This window comes from Chrysemys picta, chromosome 13, assembly GCF_011386835.1.
Source record: "Chrysemys picta bellii isolate R12L10 chromosome 13, ASM1138683v2, whole genome shotgun sequence".
Classification (NCBI taxonomy): domain Eukaryota; kingdom Metazoa; phylum Chordata; order Testudines; family Emydidae; genus Chrysemys; species Chrysemys picta.
Window position 1 is genome coordinate 10,507,364 of NC_088803.1, and position 13,191 is coordinate 10,520,554.

The 13,191-nt window shown below is 47.3% G+C and overlaps 1 protein-coding gene across 1 annotated transcript; it reads right to left on the reverse strand.

Annotated features, from left to right (window-relative positions):
- Window positions 1-1,015: 1,015 nt before the first annotated feature.
- Window positions 1,016-1,945, reverse strand: LOC101935342 (putative olfactory receptor 10D4). The gene has a single exon (XM_005311995.2). The coding sequence runs from the start codon at window positions 1,943-1,945 to the stop codon at window positions 1,016-1,018; it is 930 nt and encodes a 309-aa protein (XP_005312052.2).
- Window positions 1,946-13,191: the final 11,246 nt, after the last annotated feature.

A 13,191-nucleotide genomic window follows, 5' to 3' on the forward strand; every position in this document is an offset into this window, starting at 1 on the left:
GGAACTGAACCCCAAGGAGATGATGTCATTCACCTAAGTTCCTGCCTCGCCCTCATTAACCCTGGCATGAATGTATTCTCTTCCTGCCTCACCTCAGCACTGGGTAACTTTATTGACCGCATGCATCACCTGAACCCTAGTGTCACCCAACTGCCCTGCCTCAATCCGAGCAGAATTCCTTTCTCCTTTTCCCTAGCGCTAACCCTAGGATAACACCAGCATCCTCTTCCCTCGTCCTGGGAAAACTCCACTGACGTCCATCCCAACCCTAACCCTGGAATAACTCCACCAAACTCCTCCCCAGTCGGGATCTGGATCCGGAGTGACGGAAGCTCCCTAAAAGTGAGGATCCACTGACACCTGAACAGTGGACAAGCTACCCCTGCTGCCCCTTCCCCTGAGACCCCACCCTCACATCACCTCTTCCCCCCCATGCCCTGCACCCCACTCTCTCCTCTCTGCTCCCTCCCTATATCTCTCGGGGTGCATTAAGGAGGAGTATTTAGTCTGAGCAGAGAGTTGATTTTACCTCTCTGTTTGGCACTGTTGAAACCACTGCTGGGACACTGTGTCCCATTCTGGTGTTCACAAATACAGAAGGGGGCTGATAAATCGGACAGGATTCAGAAAAGACCATGAGAATAATTAAAGGAGTAGAAAACTTGCCTTGTAAGGATAGATTTAAAGAGTTTGAGCTATGCAGATCTGTGTAATAAGGCTGAGATTTTCAAAGTCCTCTACAAGGTTCTGATCTCCAATTCCTATTAATTTGAATGCAGATGGAGTGTGCATCTCCCTTAGGTTGCTTTGAACATGTCAGCCTCACAGTGTGTCAGACAGCTAGGGATCTTTAGGAGCATTTCCATGACGTGTAGAGCTCCAGATAGATAGATGGGGCTGTGTGGGGATGTGGGGAAGAGAGGGAGGTTCACAAAAGCCATGGAGCAGCCATGCAGATGTATATGTAGATGTATTTCCACACAGAGCCACTTGTTATTCCTGCAACTGCTGCACATCAGTGTTCAGGCATTTGACCCCCTCTCAGTTTTCTCAGAGCCGCTTTCACCTCCTTATTCCTCAGAGTGTAGATGGCCGGGTTCAGCATGGGCATGACCACATTGCCAAAGATGTGCACAGCAGTCACCAGCACTATGCTCAGGTGGGGCTGAGTGTAGATCAGGGCGCATTGTCCGAAGAACAGCATCACCACTGTCAGATGCGAGGCGCAAGTGGAGGCCGCTTTGCGCCGCCCTTCGGACGAGTTCATCTTCAGGACGGAGTACATGATTCGGATGTAGGAAGCGAGGATGATATGGAAGCAGGTCAGGGGCACCACCCCAGTGTTGGTCAAGGTCATGGTCTCAATGACGTACGTGTCTGCACAGGCCAGCTTGACCACCGGGAAAATGTCACAGAAGAAATAGTCCACCACATTGGGCCCACAGTAGGGCAGCGTGAAGGTCTGGCTGGTAAGGATGGTGGCGTGAAAGGAGCTGGTGATCCAGGTGCCGGAGGCCAGGAAGGCGCACACCCTCCAGTTCATGATGAGCTGGTAGCGCAGTGGGTGGCAGATGGCCACGTACCGGTCGTAGGCCATGAGGGTGTAGAGCAGGCACTCGGTGCTACCCAGGAAGTGGTAGAAGACCTGGGACATGCACCCCCCTAGCGAGATGACCCTGCTTTGAAACCAGAGGTTGGTCAGCATTTTGGGTGTACTGATGGAGGAAAAACCAATGTCCAGCACGGAGAGATTACAGAGGAAGAAATACATGGGGGTGTGCAAGCGAGGGTCAGCGAGGATGGCTGAGAAGATGAGCAGGTTGCCCAGCAGCGTGCAGAGGTAGAAGGCTAAGAAGGTGATGAAGAGGATGGTCTGGAGGCCGTCGGCGTTAGGGATCCCTAAGAGGATGAAATGAGTCACCATGGTGTGGTTGACCAGCCCCATGTGGGACTCATTCCTGGGTAGGGGAGAGAAATAATGCCAGTGAGTTACTGAAACAAAAAGACCTCTCGTCCTACAGCTGCAATGGTCACCCTTCCTTCCACTGCCCCCCTTATTCACTGTCATTGGGAGTGGTGTATATTTCTGTCACTGGATGGCCAGTCGGGGTCACGGCCTCACTGGGCTGATGCTGATCTTAGAGAGAGAAAATATCTGCCTTGAAGATCTTACCTTCCAGAGACGAAGAGCCAATGGGGACGTCTATTCTATTCTATTCTATTCTATTCTATTCTATTCTATTCTGTGTTCTTCTTCTCCACTCTCCTTACCTACTCCAATTCTTCAATTCTATTCTATCTAGGCCCTTAGCCACCGTTCTCACCACAGTACCTCAGAGCCTTCCATTTGTGGTTAACGTTTCTCACTCGTGGTTTGTTCTCTCTCTCTCTCTCTCTCTCTCTCTCTCTCACCCTCTCTGCAGAGGAATGGCCTGTGTGCGGTGCAGCGCTGTGTTTTCATAGGGTTTTGTTGTTATAAATGCATGAGCTGTGATGTATTGGTGTTAAGGAAGAGGGGGAGGATGGAACATATAAACCAATGAGTGTGGTGGTGAATGAGCTAAGCTTTGTTACTGGTGTGAGTTGTTTGGGCATATTTATTGGGGTTCGAGAGAGAAGGAAAAGGAAAGAAGAAGGGGAAAAGCCACAGTCAGAAGTGGTGGAACTATGGGTGCTGGGGGTTCGGCAGCACCCCCTGGCTTGACGTGGTTTCCATCATATCCAGGGTTCACAGTTTGGTTCAATGGCACTCAACACCCTGACTACACAAATTGTTCCAGGGCCCCTAGACACAGCTTGTCATCGCTCTGCAGTGAACAGCAGGCTGGGCTCTGTAGATGGGACAGGGGGCTTTTTAAGGTGAGCTTTGAAGGACAATGGCAAAGTGTCTGTTTGCATTTCACCAGGGAGTTTCCCAGGCGGGAGAGCCACGGGAAGTGGAGATACTGGTGGGTTCAGGTTATGACAGATGGAGAGAGGATGATAAATGATACAGAGACAGGAAGGCAGGCACTGAACAGGGATGGATGGATGGATGACTGGATCGATTTCTCTCTAAAGAAAATATTTGGCTGACAGCTTACTTGGGGTGAGGGAGAGACTGACAGGTTCAGAGACAGGCAGAGACTGAGACACAGAGAGAGAAGAACTGTACCAAAGCAGGAGCCTTACCCTGGCTGCATTGGGAGAGGCTGCTCCAGTTGACAGGAATTCTCCTTTAATGTCCCGCAGCCGTGACTCCTGTCTAGCACCATCCAGCTTTCTTATCCCAAACGGCCCATTGCCCAGGAGAAGTGCACAGCCTGGGTGCTTGGTATCCAACCAGGAGACCTAATCTGCAGCATATCACCCCACACTGCTGCAGACCCCACAGCTTTCTCACAGCTTCCAACCTCCTTACAGCCTCCCTGGTCTTTAAATCTCCATCGGTCCCTTCAGGACCAGGACCCTGAGTCCCCAAGAGACTCCTGGTCTTAGACATTGACAGAGTCTCCAATTAACGGAGATTGGGCATCATTTCAGCTAACGCTCATGGACCTTTGGGACTGGCCCTCAGGCAGCATCAATAAATGTAGCGCCATGGAACTGAATCGACTGGATCCCCACCTCCACCAGGGTCCGGATTCAAGTCTTGCTCCCCCTGACCTAACTCCTGAGCAATTCCATTGGATTCCCTGGGGCTCTTTCCCCTCCCAGCCAGGCACCTGGTGTAAATCAGGAGTAACACCACTGCAATCACAGGAGTTGTGTAGTTTTGTACCAGCTGAAAATCTGGCCCAGCCATGGGAGGGGGAATGGGACATTCCTGCTCGTCTAGGCTCTCTGGCTCTGTGACACAAACCAGCGAATTCCCCCCAGTGGTGTGAAATAGGAGTAAACTGGGCCGGAGGTTCAGCTGGAGGCCTCTGTATCCAGCACAGCTTTCTCCTGGGTTTGTATGTCCTGCTGTTCTCCTGCCCCCATCTCTGTGTCTCTGTGCGCACAGGGATGTATTCATGCAGTGGTGTGGTTATGTGTGAGGGTGAAATTCACCCCTGTGTAGATGGAGGACAGCCTACATCCTGCACACAACTTCACATCATTTTTGCAAGATACCAGAGACTCCAATTAGAGCATTGAGTCATTTGGGGCAGTACAGTAGCTCCCAGCAACTCCAGCTAGATCCTGGCACTGTTGTTCTGGATGCGGCACAGACACTGGGTGAGACAGATCCTGCCTGTCAGACTCACTAGCTAACTAAGCCAAACACAGTGAGAATTATCAGCCACATGTTACAAGGGGAAACTGAGGCACAGAGACTTTCAGGGTGGGATTTTCAAAGGCGCCCGGCTCCCACAACTCATTCCAGTTCATTGGGCATTGGACACCCAATTCCTACTGGCCAGTTGAAACTCTCAATCAAATTGAATTGTCTAAGGTGACAAAGGGAGGTTGTGGAAGAGCCGGGAATCTGGTCCAGATTTCCTGCGTTCCAGCCCGAGCACTGACCGTAAGACCCTTCTCTATTCTTTGGGATTCTCCTCGCCCTGCATCTCTCTAAGACCTAGTCTACACTAGGTCAGGGATTGATCTAAGGTATGCAACTTCAGCTACGAGAATAGCATGGCTGAAGTCGACGTATCTTAGATCGACTTACCTCGCGTCCTCACTGCACAGGATCGACGGCCGTGGCTCCCCCGTCGACTCCGCTTCTGCCTCTCGCCCTGTTGGAGTTCCGGAGTCGACAGGGAGCATGTTCGGAGATCGATTTATTGCGTCTAGATGAGACGCGATAAATCGATCCCCAATAGATCGATTACTACCCGCCAATCCAGTGGGTAGTGAAGACGTACCCTAAGCCTCAGGCCTGTTCTCTTACCCTCCCCTCTGTGCAATCAGGGTTCAGGAGTCGGGGCCTTTAGAGCATTAGGGCTGATTTCATTGAACCAAAGCTGCTTCTTTACTAGCCAAGAAAGCGGAATAATAGACCCACGCCTCCTCTCAGACCTCTACTGTGCATCTGCGCTAAGGGGTGAGGAGTGGTTAGCTAAATAGGTGTTAAGTACATTAATGTGGACAAATCCACAGACCCCACACAGAGAGGGATTTGAGAAGGATAGGGCTAGATTAGGGGGGTTCCAGCAATGATCTCATCCATCCATTTGCTGGTGCCCTAGCTCCGCAGTTGTAATAAGGTCCCTTGTGATTCCTGTAATCTCTCTCATTTCCTTCTCTTCCTCTGGGGACATCTTACCTGGGAGCCAGAGTGCAGCGGCAGAAGCAGACCTGATAATTAATCTCTGTAGATGTGTTATCTCCAGCCCAGTCATAAAATCCCACGGGGTGCAATGGCCATTGAGGTTAATTAAAATGCTGATATTTCTAACGAGTTCCCAGGCTGAGCCTCACTGCTCTGGAGACCAGGCTCAGAAGTTATTCTTGGCTTGCATGAGGAGGGCTGTTGGTTACACAGGGGCTGTAGCGGCGGTCTCTGCTCCTGCTGCCTTTCCTGCAGCTCAACCATACGCTGGAGCATATCAGTTTGATGCTCCAGCAGCCGGAGCATTGACTCTTGCCTTCTGTCTGCAAGCTGACACCACCTATCATCTTCAGCCCGCCACTTGCTCTGTTCATCCCGCGATTCAGCTCACCACCTCTCCTCTCGTTCATATTGTGCTTTTGTGTAGTCTGACATTGACTGCCTCCACGCATTCTGCTGTACTATGTCAGCGTGGGAGGACATCTGGAGCTCTGAGAACATATCATCCCGAGTCTGCCGTTTTCTCCTTCTAATCTTCATTAGCCTCTGTGAAGGAGAAACATTTGCAGCTGGTGGAGGAGAAGGAGAGGTGGTTAAAAAAGACACATTTTTGAGAACAATGGGTACACTCTTTCACGTTAAATTTTGCTGTTCACATTACACAGCACATGTGCTTTCGTTACAAGGTCGCATTTTTCCTCTTATATTGAGGGCCTGCCGGTTTGGTGTGAGAGATCACTCACGCAGTGCCAGGCAACAGACTTCAGCTTGCAGACAGCCATGGGAAGCCACTGTCTTTTGGCTTTTTTAACCTTTTTAACATGTGGGAATGGTTACAAACAGTAGCGCCCTCATTTCCCATACCAAGGACCCATTGGGTTGGCCATTTAAAATGGGTTTGCAATGTAAAAGGAGGGGCTGCGGTTTATGGGTTAACATGCAGCACAAACCCAACTAACCCCCCTCCCCTCACACACCCAATTCTCTGGGATGATCACTTCACCCCTCCCCCCTACCGCGTGGCTAACAGTAGGGAACATTTCTGTTCAGCAGAGCAGGAACGGGCACCTCTGAATGTCCCCTTAATAAAATCACCCCATTTCAACCAGGTGACCGTGAATGATAGCACTCTCCTGAGGATAACAAAGAGCGATAAGGAATGGATGTTGTCTGCATGCCAGCAAACACCGGGACCATACGCTGCCATGCTTTGTTATGCAATGATTCCAGACTACGTGCTACTGGCCTGGCGTGGTAAAGTGTCCTACCATGGTACACGGGATAAGGCAGCCCTCCCCAGAAACCTTTTGCAAAGGCTTTGGGAGTACATGAAGGAGAGCTTTCTGGAGATGTCCCTGGAGGATTTCCGCTCCATCCCCATATACGTTAACAGACTTTCCTAGTAGCTGTACTGGCCGCGATTGCAAGGGCAAATTAATCATTAATCATTAAACACGCTTGCTTTTAAACCATGTGTAATATTTACAAAGGTACACTAAGCAGAGGTCCCCTGTGTGCCCTCAGGGTCTGGGAGCACGCCGTGAGTGAGTTCGGGGGTTACTGGTTCCAGGTCCAGGGTGATAAACATATCCTGGCTGTTGGGGAAACTGGTTTCTCTGCTTCCTTGCTGCTGTGAGCTATCTACATTATCTTCATCCTCATCTTCCTCGTACCCCAAACCCTCTTCCCTGTGTGTTTCTACATTGAAGGAGTCAAAGCACACGGTTGGGGTAGTGGTGGGTGTACCCGCTAGCATGGCATGCAGCTCCGCGTAGAAGCGGCATGTTTGCGGCTCTGCCCCGGACCTTCCGTTTGCCTCTCTGGCTTTGTGGTAGGCTTGCCTTACCTCCTTAATTTTCACGCAGCACTGCTGTGCGTCCCTGTTATGGCCTCTGTCCTTCATGGCCTTGGAGACCTTTTCTAATATTTTGCCATTTCGTTTACTGCTACGGAGTTCAGCTGGCACTGATTCGTCTCCCCATATGGCGAGCAGATCCCATACCTCCCGTTCGGTCCATGCTGGAGCTCTTTTGCGATCCTGGGACTCCATCACGGTTACCTGTGCTGATGAGCTCTGCGGGGTCACCTGTGCTCTCCACGCTGGGCAAACAGGAAATGAAATTCAAACGTTCGCGGGGCTTTTCCTGTCTACCTGGTCAGTGCATCTGAGTTGAGAGTGGTGTCCAGAGCGGTCACAATAAAGCACTGTCGGATAGCTCCCGGAGCTCAATAACGTCGAATTCCGTTCACACTACCCCAATTCCGACCCGCTAAGGCCAATTTTATCGCTAATCCCCTCATCGGAGGTGGAGTAAAGAAACCGATTTAAAGGGCCCTTTAAGTAAAAAAAAGGGACTTAGCCATGTGAACGTGTCCAGGTTTAATTCGATTGAACGCTGCTAAATTCGACCTGAACTCGCAGTGTAGACCAGGCCTTAGTCTGTATCCCTTACTCTCACAAACCTTGGGAGACAGGCCAGGCCTCGCTTACAGACAGGCCCCCAACCTGAAGCAAATACTCACCAGCAACTACACACCACACAACAAAAATACTAACCCAGGAACCTATCCCTGCAACAAACCCCTTTGTCAAGTCTGTCCGCATTTCTATTCAAGGGACACCATCATAGGACCTAACCACATCAGCCACACCATCTGGGGCTCATTCACCGGCACATCTACCAATATGAGATATGCCATCATGTGTCAGCAATGCCCCTCTGCCATGTACATTGGCCAGACCGGACAGTCTCTACACAAAAGAATAAATGGACACAAATCAGACATCAAGAATTGTAACATTCAAAAACCAGTAGGAGAACGCTTCAGTCTCTCTGGACACTCAATAACAGACTTAAAAGTGGCAATTCTTCAACAACAAAAAAATCAAAAATAGACTTCAATGAGAAACTGCAGAACTGGAATTAATTTGCAAACTTGAGACTATCAAATTAGGCCTGAATAAAGACCGGGAGTGACTGAGCCACTACAAAAAGTAATTTTCCCTCTGTTGTCACTCACACCTTCTTGTCAATTGTTGGAAGTGGGCCACATCCAATCTCGTTAGCTGTACAAAAAGTAATTTTCCCTCTGTCGATATTCACCCCTTCTTGTCAACTGTTGGGAATTGGCCTCGTTAGCACTGACACCCCCACTTGGTAAGGCAACTCCCATCTTTTCATGTGTTGTAATATATATTCTGCTTACTGTATTTTTCACTCCATGCATCTGATGAAGTGGGTTTTAGCCCATGAAAGCTTATGGCCAAATACATTTATTAGTCTCTAAGGAACTGCCTTTGAGTTTTTTAATTTGTATTATCACTATTTTTATCATCAGTATTATGGTAGGGCCTACAGTCTGTAACTGAGAGGTAAGCCACTTCGTGCCACACCCTGCAGAGACACATAGTAAGAGACAGTCCCCATATGAATGTGATACACATTTAATTGCTAAGAATGACAAAGGATTTAACTAGCCATTTATAACAAATGGGGAAACTGAGGCACAAAGTGATTTAGTGAGTTACTGAAGGGCAAACAGGGACACTTCTACAGAGACTGTACTGGACCGACAAAGACTCTCTCTCTGAGATATGTCTTTATACCCTGATACAATGAATTCCATACTGCCCCTCTGAGACAGTTAGTTACTGCCCCTCCCTGATTTGGTTAGTTATCACCCATCACTTGGTACATGTTCGTACGATCAGAACATCTCTATTATGTACTGTCATCCGGACCTTATCTTTTAAGAGGGGTCAGTGTGTTCCTGTTATTCTTGTGGAATGTTTTTGTACCATCCTTGATATTAGGATTGTAGAGGAAATCTAAAGAGGGCCTTTAAAACTTCCGTCAAGCTAGTAGGCCTGAAGTATTAGCCGAGATTGTTTCTGTGTGTAAGGGACATAAGGAGGCAAGGTGGAATGGAAAGTCCCCGAAACAGAACAATGGCCTTCTGTGTATAGGGGGCATGAGGAGGCGAAGTGGAAAGTCCCCAAACACAATAATGTGCAATAGCCAAACTTATGAAATATATAATCGCAATGGAAGCGTTAGAAAAGTCAAACCGCAGAAAAACTAGATTGGGAATAATAATAACAGGAAAGGCCAAATAAGGGAGATGATTGTTCTTTTTGCTTATGACCTCTATAAATTTTGCAATGTAGCCCAAATAAGGTAATTGACACGTAATTTGTTTGTGGTTTTAAGCTTTAAAAGCTTGTGTGTTTCTCAAATCGGGGGGACAGTTCCAATAGCTGTCACCCCCTGCGCGCTTCTACTCAATAAAGGAAACCACAGTCTGTGTTCTGATCCAAACACAACGCGTGGTCGTTTTTCCACGACAGGATGCTCGGGTACCATGTTATATTGTGATCTGTTTGCGTGAGTGCTCTGTGCCTAGCACTTCGTAGGAATGTGTATTACTGAAATATCAGCCCTGTTCTTGCCCAATTCTATGAGCAGGTCCCGCCCCTTCCTCACAGCTTGTCTGTATTTTATTTGACTACTACTTTAGCCCAGGCCTCATACCGGGCCTCTGATACAACGGCATATGTCTCAGGCTCTCTTCCTACTACACAACCCATCCCCTGAACTGATTTTTCACCTTGCTATCTGGTTACCCTAGTTGAGTTGATACAGCTGTCATTTACAAAATAGTATAGAGGCATCTGCTCACCCTGCTTCTCCCTCTACGGCCGCCCAGTGCCCATGGCTTGGAGGTAAAGAGAGGTTTCCCACTGCCCATCAGAAGCTACTGCGGATTTTAAAATCAATGTGCACAATTTCTGCACTGAACTTCCATTCCAGGTTTTCATTTCTCAGGCAGCATAGTCTGGATTTGTAGCTCTGTGGAAATTAGTTCCCTGGAGAAACACAAAGGAACAACAAAGAAAATTCAGGATGAACCCCCGCAGTGCAAAGGGGGCACTGCAGTGCAGGGAGTGGTGCAGGCAACTCAGTAGGAGGCGCTCTTCCCTCCGAGTCAGGGATGTTTCTGGGGCTGTGATGTTGGGCTCGCATGTGCTGCTCTTCAGATAGAAGTGCCAGAGGCCAGGCTCACCATATCTCCCCAGGTTCCTTTCACTTCTTTTATTGTACTATTCTTTCATTTCAAGACACACGGTTACACCCATGTCCTAGGTGTCAGGGATAATTCTGAACAATGCACTATTGTTTCTGGTGTGTGGAAGGCCTGGAGACAAATTGCAGTAGGGGCTGCACCCACACATGGCCAGAGACAGCCCCAGCCCTGAAGAGCTTACAAGAGAAATGGGTGGGAGAAAGGAATAATTTTTACCACAGTAAAAACAACAAGGAGTCCTGTCATCATTCACCTAACTTCCTGCCTCGCCCTCATAAACCCTTACATGAATGTATTCATTTCCTGCCTCACCCCAGCCCTGGGTAACTTTATTGACTTCATGCATCACCTGAACCTTAGCATCACCCAACTGCCCTGCCTCAATCCAAGCAGAATTCCATTGACCTTTTCCATAACGCTAACCCTAGGATAACACCAGCATCCTCCTCCCTCGCCCTGGGAAAACTCCACTGACATCCATCCTAAGTGTTTTACCCTGGTATATTATATTTATCTCCTGTTTTATATCATAACAATGTTGAATATATTGTGTGCGTTTGTGCTATTTCTTGGGAGTCTCCAACTATCTGGCATGTAAGTGGAGGTTTCCTTGTGGTTAGAATTTTTCTCCCAACTGCCCTGGTGATCCTGCCAGGAGGCAGTGAGGGGGTGGAGTCACTGCCAAATAAATTCATATGGGAAGAAAATAAAGAAATTACATCCTGCTGAGTGGGAGGCAGGATCCAGAAGAACCCAGGTCTATGCATCAAAACCCAGGAAGGGATTGGTGCTAGAAGAGTATCAGGGGGTAGCCGTGTTAGTCTGTATCTACAAAAACAACAAAGAGTCTGGTGGCACCTTAAAGACTAACAGATTTATTTGGGCATAAGCTTTCGTGAGTAAAAACCTCACTTCTTCGGATGCAACAAGTGCTAGAAGAGGTTACCGGGTGGATAGGGGGTGCTACATATAATAGTTAAAAGCTCTTTTAAAAATAATTTTTGCTTAGTTGCTTTTCATAACATGATACTTTGATGCTAATTTTGGCTGAAAACCTTGCTCATGTAAAGAATCAAGTACTTCTGCTGCTAGGTTCTGTTGAAATGTTTGGTCATGTTCCCACAGCATCTCTCTGTCAGCTTGCTTTCCGAACAACATACCAGTCCCAAACATCTCTGATCCCGTGCTGATTCCTCCAATTGCTTTCAGGTTCTCTGCTGCCCTACCTTGGCAGGCTCATGCATTTCAAAAGTTTCCATTTTTTGTCCATAGTATCTTTCACTGGTTTGAAAACATTGTAAATAGACAGCAGACTGGTGAAATTTAACACTTGGCCTATTAATAAGCTAAATATTTAAAAAAAATAGTTTCAATAGATGTAACCGTAAGATATTTTTTGGATTTGTTTTTTAATCTTTATCCACTTACAAATCACAACCATCTGGGTTTTTGTTTCCTAATAACATTTACTTGACACCACCACCAAACAGAAATTTTGGATAAAAGTGTTAATGGTGAAGCTCCCTGTCTTATATTCACTGATCTGTCTTGGTGCTCGGTTGATTTTTACTTCTGAAGCACGCAGCCACCTGAAAAGTAAACACAAGCAATTGTGTCTTCTTGTTGGAGCCTCTAGGTGTTTTTAATTAAACAACATGTCTTATTAACAGTTGTTTTGTCCGTTTGTGATAAACTCTACGTATTTCATGGGAATGTGGCTTCTTTCCATAGTGTAGCCCTTACCCTTTATGTGCCATAAAACCATATTAGCCATATTCATTTTCACCCAAAGTGTAACTGTTTGTTTTGAGCTTATAGTATTTTCTTGTACCCCTATCGAAGTGATTTTCTGCTCACTAAGAGCCACCTTAAGGCTCCAAGTTCTTAACATTTCTATTTTTATGCCCCCCACTTTGCTGTTACTCCTTACTCATAAAAAGATCTTCACTGAAATATTGCAAAAAAGAATGTCTCATGATATGAGATCTGCTTTCATTACTTTCATATATAAGATGAACAAAGGTGGTTGCATCTGTGGCGACTTCCGCCCCACATCTCTATTTAACACATATTGTAAAATAATTACAAAAATGTTAGTTACATGACAGAACACCATCATCCCATCAATTGTACACAAAGATTAGGTTGGTTTCATTAAACCAAAATTGGCTAATGATAATATTAGAAAAATCGCATATATGATCCAGCAATCTCAGATGTCAGATGTGCCCTCCATAGCGTTATCTCTAGATGCAGAGAAAGCATTTGACGGGGTTTACAAATGTTCTTGTTGGCCCATACCATAGGGAATTCTTGTATCCATTCATTATTTGGTTACACCACAACTGATACAGCTTTGCAAGCTCCTTTGCTTAATCCTCCTGAAATCACCTGCTCACTGTCAATCTCTGTCTCCCTCTTCCACAGCCAACCTCCTACCAGATCAATTATCCATTTCTCCTGCTGTACCGTATCTGCACTTAAGACAGCATTTTCAGTCATGCTATCACAGACCACAGGATCTATCCAAAACTTACTGTGTCCTATCACCCATGACAAACTCTTTAATAAAATCCCTTTCACTCCTCCACCTTGAGATCCAAATAAAGGAATAGTCTGTCCTTTCTGTACGTCCTCCAGCACCGACTTAATCAAAGTTGTCTCCGTCCCTGTATCAATTAACGCCAGCAGCCATTGTATGTTTCGTCCTGCCCCCACATGCCCCACCTCCACATAGGGGCTACCAGTTATGTGGGGCTGCAATTTAGCCACTAACATCCAATCTTGGGGGCAGAGATTGCTAAGGGCAGGGCACCCCTACTGAGATGTGGGGCTACCCTGACGGGAAACTGCCAGGTCCATCTGAG

Excerpts from the sequence above, each read along its gene's own strand:
- LOC101935342 (XM_005311995.2), bottom strand. The coding sequence starts at position 1,945 with ATGGGGCTGGTCAACCACACCATGGTGACTCATTTCATCCTCTTAGGG.